This window comes from Phodopus roborovskii, unplaced genomic scaffold, assembly GCF_943737965.1.
Source record: "Phodopus roborovskii unplaced genomic scaffold, PHOROB, whole genome shotgun sequence".
NCBI classification, from domain to species: Eukaryota; Metazoa; Chordata; class Mammalia; order Rodentia; family Cricetidae; genus Phodopus; species Phodopus roborovskii.
Genome location: NW_026125857.1, coordinates 265,278 through 277,392, shown reverse-complemented (window position 1 = coordinate 277,392; position 12,115 = coordinate 265,278). Strand labels below are relative to the sequence as shown.

Here is a 12,115-nt window from a genome sequence, read left to right as displayed (position 1 = left end):
TGGTCATGCTCTTACCTCAGCCTACTGAGCCCGGGGGTGACAGTCATGAACCTCCACAAACCTGGTTTTCTGATGTGTTGATCAAATGTCTTCTCCTCTAATTCTGTTTACTAGAGTCATCCCGTTTACTTCCCCTTAGCACTAGTCACAATATGCAGTCATTCCATCTATTTGTAGTTTACTTTCTGTTTCATTTTGATTTGTTTTGTTTCAACGTCTCACTAAGTAGCCCCAGCTGTAACAATTTTGCTATGTAGATCAGGCTGTCCTCAAATTCAGAGATCTACCTGCCTCTACCTCCCAAGTGCTGGTATTAAAGGTGTGAGCCACCACATGGGATGAATGTTTTAATTTGTAAGGATATTAGAAATCGAGTTCCTGAACAGCCAGAGCTACACAAAGAAACCCTGTCTGGAAACAACTCCTATCACAAATGTAGTTTTCGATGGGCAGTGATGTGGGAGACAGAGTCAAGCTAATAATCTCTGTAGTTGGAGGCCAGCTTGGTCTACAAGTTCCAGGACAGGCTCCAAGGATACACAGGGAAACTATGTCTAAGGAAGGAAGGAAGGAAGGAAGGAAGGAAAAAAATGTGATTCCCCCCCCACACAAGGCATATAAAAATTTAGAATCAGAACCTGGTATGGTAGTTTATGCCTGTAATCCTAGTACTTGGGAATTTGAGGCAGGAGGACTGCTATGAGTTCCAAGACCAGCCTCAGCCTGATTGCTGATCAAGAAGGTCTGAAAACACAAAACAAATTATGAATGTTCACTTGAAGTTCAAACACAACTGCTAGCATTTTTTTTTTCTGGTTTTGTTTTGCCTTTTTTTTTTTTCTTTTTTCCTTTTTTCTTTTAAGACAGCATCTAATGAATCCAGGCTATTCTGGAATTCATAGCTTCATTGCTGCCCTACTTCCACATCCCAGATCCTGGGATTAAAGGTGTGGGCCAGCACGCCCACTATCATCGTGTATTTACATTTGGCAGTCTTAACTAGCCTAGTCTCACTTGTTCTTGGTTGTATACAAATCTTGTAGGTAGTCAGTAATTGTTTTGTGCGGATTGATTTTTCTGTGCCATTCAATTTGTTTTCACCTAACATTTTACTTACCAGATTCTTCCCATTTATTAGTTATTGCTCAAGAAATTTGAGCAGTTATAGGGTAGCAAGTAAACTTCTTTTGTTTGCTATTTCTACAACACTGGCATTGTACTATCTACCATTTTCACATTGCTTTTGGCATTCAGATTTTATGCAAAAGCAAAAGTTTTGCGCCATGCTTTTTCTACTAGGTCGTTCAACAAATTTACTTTTTATTCAATAAATCCGGTGCACTGTTTTAGCAGAAAGCTAAAAGGCGCCTTGGGGGGGAGAATGGGTGGGGGCAGGGCAATGGTTAAAATCGCGCTCCTGCAAGAACTTTAAGAGACACAGGAAAGAGGCGGAGCAAATAGTGAGTGACTTAGGAGATTGCCAATGAAGAGTCTGGGAACCATTCCCCTCCCTCCCTTCGTGCTTCAAATTCTAAGCTTAATTTCCATCCGGGTTCTTCTGCCTCGTTCCCGGGTAGTATAAAGATTGCTGTCTCCTTTGTTCGCCCTCGTTGCGCAGTCGTCCTAGCGTCATTTCTGTTCCGATTGGAAACCCAGCTACTGTCAGTGGTGCAGCGCTGCTCGGAAGGCGCCCTGGGCGAGCTCGTAGGAGCTTGAGACCTTTGCAGTCCCTTCAGGTAGGAGCCTCCTTTCCTTGACCTGTTTTCCGTACAGCCTTGTCATGTTAGGGCTGGAGATCGTTTGTTTCCCTGGAGATAGATAGTGGTGGCGGGCGCCATTTTAAGACGCCCAAAGGTGCCAACCTAGTTAAAGCAGAAGGGGTGGAAGCAGCACCCTAGGGGGTCCGTTATCTTGCATGCATCTCTGGGAGGTTTGGCTGTCGCCTGTCGCCTGAGGGCGGAGGGCGCAGCGCGCAGCGTTGAAGGTGGGGCGGGACGCGGTGCAACTGCAGGACTAGCACCAGGACAGCGCTGGAGCTAATGATGGGTTGGTGGATGTCTGTCTCTGTGGCTTTCTATGGTCGTTGGCAGCAAGGAGAGGGAGCTTTTGGAGTTTTTCCTGCCGGTATCAATTGCAAAAGTTAGTTAACCAGGCGGTTGTTTTTGGTTCTGGGTTGGTTCCAAGTGTCGCCATTTTGTGTTTAACACGCGGTTTTTAATGAGTCTTAATTAGGTGCCAGCACAGGGAAGGAGTGTTAACTGTGTGATTATTTTCTGACTCTGCCACTTTTTATCTTTTCAGTCAGATAGCAATCTTTTGTTGGAGTTAGGTGCGGCAACTTTCTTCTAACTTTCAGATTTGTGCCTAAACTTACTAGGAAATCTAAATGAGAAAAGGGCTTGGTCTTCACTTGGTGCATCTAGCTGATGACCTTGAATGAATAGGAAGTCTTTTCTACCCTTCCCTGCGGGGAACCGAGAAAGGTGATAGGTAACGGAATGTTTAAAAGAACAGCAGGTCAATACAATAGCTGGGTGTGGTGGCCCTTGTCAGTTTAATTCCTGCACTCTAAAGGCTGCGCCTTCTTTAAAAAGGAAAAAAAGTTGCCTTTTCAAATGTTGAATAACTGTTCATGGACTAAAAGCAGCGGATTACACTAAGAAGTTTGGTAAATTAGGCAGACCCTGTTAACCCGGTTAATGAAAATTGAACTCTCCTTTTAACTGAAAGTATTTCAATTGGTTTTCTACCCTTCTTGAGGGTTATTGGCGTTTTTTAGTTACTAAAGAATAAAGTTTTTACTAAAACATGAGCGGCAATTAAAATATTCACTGAATTTAGGGAACTTTCTTCAGAGACATAATATTATTAATTTTCAGCAGGTTCCTATCGGTTGGAAGAAAAAATGGTTGAAGCAGATCGACCAGGAAAGCTCTTTATTGGTGGTCTCAATACAGAGACAAATGAGAAAGCCCTTGAGGCAGTATTTGGCAAATATGGACGAATAGTGGAAGGTGAGTTATCTAAATTATATGCTCTATTAGTATAATGAAAAGACAAGCTGTGATGAATTTGAATCCACTGATCACCTGACATGATAATGTGTTTTGTCCTCTAAGAAGTTCTGAGCTTGCTTTTGGTAAATGTGTGCTGGTTATTTTTCTTCACACGAAAGTAACTGCCTCCCCCAAACTGTTTTAGTGCTTTTGATGAAGGACAGAGAAACCAACAAATCAAGAGGATTTGCTTTTGTCACTTTCGAAAGCCCAGCAGATGCAAAGGATGCTGCCCGAGACATGAATGGAAAGGTATGATTGGCTGCTTAGTAAAAAGGGGTTTCCTGGTGACAAAAAGAAGTATTAGGGCCCAGAGCAGCTCTGGAATTTGTATTTTTATGTGTATATCCAGAGACTTTTGATCATAGCCCTTTGTAGCACTATCCTGAATTTTATTTTATTGGTTGTTTTTAGTAAGTGGTGGGGGGCTATCTGTGTAATCTTTACTATATAGATATATAGAACAGGCTGACCTCAAACTCAGAAATCCTCCTGCTTATGCATCCCAAGTGCTAGAATAAAAGGCCACACCAATTCTCTTGTATATTTTATTGTGATTCCACAACCATATTGTGTAGCTAATGTTAAGGATTATATGCCTAACAAGAGTTAGTTCAGAGCAGTAGTGATATTATGTGGTACTATTTATCTTGGGATCCATAAACCATAATTTGATAACCTACCACTTTTTTATTAGTTTTGATAATAAGCTGAACACCTACCTAGACTTGTCTTGAATTTTACTGAACATTAGTGCAATGAATCCCCTGTGTCTAAAAGTAGAATTTTTAAATGAATGGAAAAGTGTTATTTATAGAAATACTATTTCCAAAAAAAGACCTAGTACTTCCATCATTTTTCATATAGTACTTGTTTGACAGAACTGTATTTTGAAGGACCTATTGATGTTATGGGGCATAGTGGATCTCTGAGTTTCTCTTATTTTTCGAAGTCCTTAGATGGAAAAGCCATCAAGGTGGAGCAAGCCACCAAACCATCATTCGAAAGTGGCAGACGTGGGCTACCTCCACCTCCAAGAAGCCGAGGCCCCCCCAGAGGTCTTAGAGGAACAAGAGGAGGAAGTGGAGGGACTAGAGGACCACCCTCCCGAGGAGGACACATGGGTAATGATTCTATTGGAACTCAGGCTTGGTGTTTAGGACACATGGGTAATGATTCTATTGGAACTCAGGCTTGGTGTTTAGGACACATGGGTAATGATTCTATTGGAACTCAGGCTTGGTGTTTAGGACACATGGGTAATGATTCTATTGGAACTCAGGCTTGGTGTTTAGGACACATGGGTAATGATTCTATTGGAACTCAGGCTTGGTGTTTAGGACACATGGGTAATGATTCTATTGGAACTCAGGCTTGGTGTTTAGGACACATGGGTAATGATTCTATTGGGACTCAGGCTTGGTGTTTAGGACACATGGGTAATGATTCTATTGGGACTCAGGCTTGGTGTTTAGGACACATGGGTAATGATTCTATTGGAACTCAGGCTTGGTGTTTAAAAGCTGCACACCCACACCAGTGCTTATATTCTTTTTGAAAGGCTAAAGCAGTGGTTCTCACCCTTCCTAATGCTGTGACCCTTTGATACAGTCCCTCATGTTGTGCTGACCCCCAGCCATAACATTATTTCCTTGTTACTTCATAGAACTGTAATTTTTGCTACTGTTATGAATTTGCAGTGTAAATATCTGTTATATTCTGATATTTGACCTTGTGAGAGGCTGCTTCAACCCCTAAGATCATGAGGCACAGGTTGAGAACTGCTGGTCTAAAGCCTTTGAAATGGAGATTACTCACTACATTAATTAGTGTTCATGACTTGAAAACAATATAGGAAGGCCTAAATTAAATTATAGTATTAAACCTATGTGCCAAATAGTCTTACCTAAGTTTAACAAAAAAAAAAAAAAAAAAAAAAAAAAAAAAGAGCAGGACTGTGACTATTATTTTCCCAGTCTACAAGACTTCTGGTTTTCTGAAACAAAGTCTCCCTTATTAATTCAGCTGGGCCAGAACTCCCATACTTGATCTTGCTCAATGGAAAACAAGCCTAGGCTCCCCAAGTGAGCAGAAAAGACAATGGTGATGGCTTCCCTGTAGGCAAATAGTTCTTAGTCTTTTCCTTGATTATTGTGTTATTAATGTATTTTCTTTCTATTCTAATGTAGATGATGGTGGCTATTCCATGAATTTTACCATGAGTTCTTCGAGGGGGCCTCTTCCAGTAAAAAGAGGACCACCACCACGAAGTGGGGGTCCTCCTCCTAAAAGATCAGCACCTTCAGGACCAGTTCGTAGCAGCAGTGGAATGGGAGGAAGAGGTAATTGTTGCATGCCTTACAATCTGTGCTGGTACCATAACACTCTGTTGAAGCCAGGTATGGTGTTGCATGTCCAGCTCTAGCACCAGGGAAAATAGGATTGGCATGAATTCAATACCTACTTGGGGAGACCCTGTTTTTTTATTTCTTTTAAATGATTGGCCAGTGAGATGATTCACTGAGTAAAGCATTTGCTTTGCAAGTGCAAGAGTTTGAATCAATCCCCCATTCACAAGTAAAGTAGAAAGAACTGTGCCTTCAGAGTGGTCCTCTGACTACACTTGCATTATATCATGCCCATGCCCCACATACACATTATTTTTTTAATGCTTTATGCTCAGGACTGCTTTAGAGTTTCCTCCAATTAATCTTACATTTATAATTAATGAGCACTGAAAGTAATTGACTGGGAAGCTTCTGTTTCAGTTAATGGGGTATTTGATTAGATCGCTGTTTCTTAACCCCTGTGTAAGGTCATACTTTAGCTCTTTGATAGCTAGATTTTGATTTATTTTTTTTTCCTTAAGCCCCTGTGTCACGTGGAAGAGATAGTTATGGAGGCCCACCACGAAGGGAGCCCCTTCCCTCTCGCAGAGATGTTTATTTGTCCCCAAGAGATGATGGCTATTCCACTAAAGACAGGTAACAGAAAAATGCAGTTTCTTTTTATGAATAATTGTGTTGAAAGAGAGCACATCAGAGACATAAACCAAATTCTCTTTTCTGTAGCTATTCAAGTAGAGACTATCCAAGTTCTCGAGATACGAGAGATTATGCACCTCCACCAAGAGATTATACTTACCGTGATTATGGTCATTCCAGTTCACGTGACGACTACCCATCAAGAGGCTATAAGTAAGTGCTTCACATCTAAGTATTTGCTGTAAAACTTCACCTCCCACATAAGCCTGGCAATCAAACTTCCATCCCTGAAAGCCATGTAGAGGTAAAAGGGAGAGAAGAGACTCCACAAAGATATCTTTTGATCTATAGGATCATCATGAATGCACATGTCTCCTCAGATGCTCACACAATTAATTTTTGCATTGGACAGCTAAAAATCTGAAGAGATTTGAGACTTATTTTCTAAGGATTGGGGGAATTCTTAGAGCATATTGCATTTATATTATGAAATGAACATAGAACAGAGGTTAATACATATTTTAATTTAAAAACATTGTTTTTTATTTAGTGATAGAGATGGATATGGCCGGGATCGGGATTATTCAGACCATCCAAGTGGAGGTTCCTACAGAGATTCATATGAGAGTTATGGTAAGATACCAGTTAAGGGTCTTAAATATCACCAGCTTGAGGTTTTAGGTTCATGAGCTGGATGAATAGGCTGCGTGGTGCTTGCTTTTAAAGGAACCTTTGCTTGCTTTCAAGGGGTAAACTTTATCAGCTGGGCTTTTCTTAGTTTTGTGAAGGGCTTTTTGGTTCTTTCCTTGTTTGGTTTTTCTTTCCTTTTGAGGCTGTTCGCTTGCTTTGGAGGGGATTTTGCTTGCTTAAATTGGCAGCCTTATGTGTTTTCCCCCAACAGTGAAAATACAATTTAAAAATTTTATTAACAAGATCAAATATTTACCATTGCAATATGAAGGAAACTCAACAGTTCAAAATTGCAACTTATCACTGGAAAGTGGCTGAGTGTCTACTATAAAATAACAAGCTGTCTGGAATGTCCTCTTGAAATACACAACGTCTTCGGTCTTTTCAAACAAACATTAAAACCAATCCATTTCCGTATCTCAGCAGATGAGCAATCCCTCTTATGGCCAGCAATGGTAGAGTTTAAAACTTCCCAGTTGAGAAAGTAAACTTATAATACACGAATTCTGTAAATTCAGATTTAATGTTGTATATATACAATTTATAGTGTTGCCATATTACCTGACCATTGACCCTGCAGGTAACTCACGTAGTGCTCCACCTACACGAGGGCCCCCGCCATCTTATGGTGGAAGCAGTCGCTATGATGATTACAGCAGCTCACGTGACGGATATGGTGGAAGTCGAGACAGTTATTCAAGCAGCCGAAGTGATCTCTACTCAAGTGGTCGTGATCGCGTTGGCAGACAAGAACGAGGGCTTCCCCCTTCTATGGAAAGGGGGTACCCTCCTCCACGTGATTCCTACAGCAGTTCAAGCCGCGGAGCACCAAGAGGTGGTGGCCGTGGAGGAAGCCGATCTGATAGAGGGGGAGGCAGAAGCAGATACTAGGAACAAACAAAACTTTTGGACCAAAAATCCCCATTCAAAGAAACAAACAAAAATGGAAACTTTCTGTCATAAACTACCCAAGGACTACTAAAAGGAAAGATTGTGTTACCTTTTTTAAAATTTCCTGTTCTCCTTAATAATTTTTATGTTCTTGTGAGGGAAAAAGTAAGACATGTTTAATTTTATTTGATATTATGAGTTGCTTTCAACAAGCAAATGTTAAATGTGTAAGCCTTGACTTGTAATAGTGTTGTAATTTTCCAAGTAAAAGTGTCCCTGAAGGCCACTTCCTGATTTTTCCCAGTAAATGAGGAAAGCAATCTAAGATCTTCCACAAACTTTCAGCCATATAGATGTCCTTTGGTCTCCATTGAGGGATGAATCACCCTACCTATGCAGACAAGCCAGCTATTAGAGAGGGTTGGTTGGGTGTGCTACTCTTAGGATTTCAGGGTGTCTTCCAACTGAAATCTCAATGTTCACAGTATAAAAACAAAACAACCCTGAGATCAGATGCCTAGGAATGTGCTATTACCCAGAAACCCAAAAAAGCAAATGGATGCTGGCCATATTTTGCTTTTCTGACATTTCCTTGGGAATCTACAAGAAACCTCCCTTTTCCCCTCCCCTAGTAAGACCATTTAAGTGTGTGTTAAACAACTACAGAATACTAAATAAAAAGTTTGGCCAAAACCAACCATGAAGCTGCAAAACCATGCTTGCTCTTACTGTTTCAAATTTTTGCAACTCTGTAGTGTCTCACTTTTAAAGGAACAGCTTGATTGCAAAGGAGAAAATAGATAAGCAATGAAGTTATCTCCAACTTCCTAAAGGCTTATGACTTCTAAAAAGTGAATCTATCAGCATTCCACATCAGATTTAAAGCACCAAATGCCTGTGAAACAGCAAAGATGGTAAGCAAAGCAAACTAGTTTTTCCGTCTAAGTCAAAATTGAGCACTTACCTTCCTCATAGTACAGTGAAACATACTGTACTTCATGTCAATGGAAATGCCTGCTAGATTTTTTTAAAAACTTGAAAAAGAACCACAAATGTTCAATAGCATATTAGAAGTCCTCCAAATTCAACCTTGGATTTTTTAAAAGCATGTATGACACTTAAAGGCATTAACGCAGCTGTTGTTTATCAATAGCAATCTGGGAATTGGGAGGGGGTGTTTTTTCCTCTTTTTTTTTTTTAAACAAATTTTTGATGAAGACCTTTAAACATGCTTCATGTTTTGACTTTTTTCAAATTAGTCTTTTAGTCAGTATAAGAAATGGCTTAGGATTGGGGTCCCCCGTCTGACCCCTATAAGCCATTGCAAACTTGACCTTTAGTTGGATGCCTGACTTGTTTTAGTTCTATGAAACTACACTGTATGGAGAAAAAAAAAATGTATTGCAAGTGGTCTTTAAAAAAAGCAAAAACCTGAGGCAGCATGACCCAGGTCCAGCCATGAAGTTGAAAAAGATGCTCTTGAATATAGTAAACTTGAAGACCTCCAACTAAAAATCTTTAGACTGCACTTATTCCTTCAAATGTTTTGTCCGTTCAACTTATGGATTTAACGTGGCAGTGCACCATTGGAAAAGAATGAGAATCCATAAGCCATGCAACTTAACCATTTAAGCCATTCCAGTCCATCCCAAGCCAGTGAACCTTCCACCAATTAAAAGTAGTAGAACATGAAATAAGCATTAAGCTGCAAGTCTGAACTTGCCTGTTCTCTCTGGAAAAAAAGGGCAGTTACAGGCAAGTGTTAAAGAAATTCCTTTAGAGAAATAACTAGTTTTCACTTATGTAATTTTTGCAGGTTGAACCTAATGGTCATACTGTAATGGAGTGCTGATTGATTCACAGCAGATAAAGCTGGCAGTAAGAAAAAAATCAAATGCTCAGGTAAGTTGAAAGTAGTGTCCTTCAAAGCTTTGAACACTGTAGCTTTGTCATTGTGTGGCTATGGGATTGGCAGCTATTTTCTGACCTCTAATTTGTATGTAAAATGGAATAATGCTCAACTCTGGACATAAAGGATGAAATTGTTTTGTCATAAAAACCTAGCACATCCATTTTTCAGTGAAGGTATATAAATGTATTTTCATTAAATAGAGTAAATAGAGTACAGGTAGGATGGACTACTAGGAGTTTCTGAAATAGTTATTAACCGCTCTTTGCCTGCAAGAATTTTTGTGAAAAGAGCTATATAGTTAATAGTTTGCTATGTGAGCAATGTTGTGTGAATTGCGTGCATGCTGTCAGCGCTTACTTTCAATTGACTAGTTAGTATTATAGCTGCCACAGCAACTTCCGAATTTCAGAGGCACCATGTGGCAGGGTGTATGATTTTAATATTACAAAGCTGATGCCTAGAGTAATTGTAATGAACATGACTACATTTGGAAGCTGGCACTTTAGAGCTAGCACTTAACTTGAGAAGCCCAGTTGTGCGCACTTGAGAGAGGATCGAAGTGCTTTGCAGTGTAAAAATACTCTGTAACTTGATCACATGCTTCTTTTACAGAGTTGTTGAAGCAGAGGAATGCTGAGACTAAGCTGCAGCAGTTACATTCCCAGTGCTCATCAGAATTGGTTTGGTATAGGCAGTAGATTATTTTTGTCTTCATGGGAGGGAGGCATCAGTGATGGTTAAACCTTAATTAGGGAGTGGTGATCATTTAAAATTGACCAAAGGAAGAGAGGGAGATGGGGAAATTGGTAAGTGGAGGTACCCAGGCAAGAAGTTCTCGTGGCTCTTTGTGTAGATTTAGTACTTAGGCAAAATAATGGGGCAACTGTGCAATTGAGAGCTGATGCTCACAGACTAATTGAGTTAGCTGGGACTGTAACTCCATGGTGGAGTGTCTGCCTAAGTACAAGTGAAGCCAGGAGTTCAGTCCCTGGCACCACACACAGAAAAAGAACACTCATCGGAACACTGCTTCCATGATAACTTCCACTGATGTCTGGTTTTTCAGCCATTAAACCATTTGAGGAATTACCTTATCAGAAAAAAACCTTCCCTGGCCTATAAAACTTCAAAGGGGAGGAGCAATGCTAGGAAATAAAAATAAAAAACGGAAACATTGTTAAGTTAGTGGGAAGCATGCTGGCAACAAATATAGGTCACCAGGTCAGTGTAGTTTTATAAAGGTACTTGACCTCAGGTCTCAAGCTTAGAAAAAACAAATCATGATCGAAGTCTGGTATTGCTTTGGAATCTTAAGAGCCAGTAGTGTTAAGTGTTGGTGTTATCAAAGGAACCATGTTGTAGGGTTAAAGGATTTTACTCAAAGGAACCAGGTTGTAGAGTTAAAGAATTTTATTCAACTTCTGAGATTTTTCTTACAAAGTCATTTAGTACTATTATGTTTAACATTTATGACTAGGGAGAATGATCCAAAACACTTAAGCCTCATTGATCACATTTCTCATCAGATGGTGAGGGTACTCACCAAATTTTAGTAGTTGTACCTGAATAGCTACCTTAACTCAAGCCCTCAGTAGTCTAATAGTTCCTTCTGTCAAGATCCTTCAACTCTCAAGCATTGATTTAGATTTCTTAACAGTAGTTTAGCATAGGGAATACTAGAGTAAAATTAAATGCTAAATTCAAAGTAAGGAATGGGAAGAAATTACCCAGAGACCTTTTTGACAAATAGTAAAATTTACAGACCCAACAGTTCTTTTAAAATCTTCAATTAGAAGGAAAAACTGTCTTTGATTCTTCTGGCTATGCACTGGTTGTAAAAGATTTTGAATAATACAAGAAGTGGTGTGGTTTTCTTGGTATGATAGTTGGATGTTGAGTTTAGGTATTGTAGATCACTTTTTGGAATGTTTTGTGCTGAAACCCAATAAAACTTGAACATGGATCTTTGTGGTGTTGGGTTCTTTTTTTTTTAACACTTAAAAGTAGAAATTCATATAAGGCTTTCTAGTATTTTTATTTTTCTTAACTTTTCTCCCCCAAACCATTTCTAGGGCGCTACTGATACTTCTGTAAGGGGCTATCCATAGTCCCTGAGGTGAGCTGACCACTGGCTTTCCTCTATAAACATGGTGATTCAGATGATTAATCCTTAACCTAAAACTGAAATGAGAGAGAGCTATCACACCTAAGAAGTAAAGGGTCATTTACCAAGAATTTCCCCTGTTGCTTCTACCTTGATGTCCTGAATATCTCGAAGGGGTAGGGGAAAGGTGGGGGATGGGTCAGTTTATAGTAGTGAGTTTCACTACTTTGGATCAGACTCATTCAGTGGTGTTATTAGAATAGCCCATAATGATATGCTTCTGTGTGGGAGGTTTCTAGTTTAATTTTCTGTGAAGTATACATTTAAAGGGTGGCTGGATACTGACTTCACTAAACTTAATTGGCAAAGGTAGTTAATAACCTTTGTCAGACTATGGGGACCTGGGCTCCATCCCCAGAACTAAAGTAAAAAGCCCTGACTGGAGGTTCATGTGTACTCCAAATGCTCAGGAGATGGA

The 12,115-nt window shown here is 39.9% G+C and overlaps 1 protein-coding gene and 1 non-coding gene across 2 annotated transcripts; both read left to right on the top strand.

The window, feature by feature from the left end:
* The first annotated feature begins 1,652 nt into the window (after positions 1-1,652).
* Positions 1,653-11,496, top strand: Rbmx (RNA binding motif protein X-linked). The gene is made up of 11 exons (XM_051178843.1): positions 1,653-1,736; positions 2,883-3,014; positions 3,202-3,308; positions 4,009-4,180; positions 5,246-5,398; positions 5,926-6,040; positions 6,128-6,253; positions 6,591-6,673; positions 7,311-8,535; positions 9,438-9,523; positions 10,146-11,496. Exons 2-9 carry the CDS (start codon positions 2,906-2,908, stop codon positions 7,619-7,621), a joined length of 1,176 nt encoding a protein of 391 aa, XP_051034800.1. The 5' UTR covers positions 1,653-1,736; positions 2,883-2,905; the 3' UTR covers positions 7,622-8,535; positions 9,438-9,523; positions 10,146-11,496.
* On the top strand, positions 3,061-3,132 carry LOC127217843 (small nucleolar RNA SNORD61). Its single transcript, XR_007834123.1, has one exon. It is a non-coding gene; the product is annotated as a small nucleolar RNA SNORD61 (small nucleolar RNA).
* Positions 11,497-12,115: the final 619 nt, after the last annotated feature.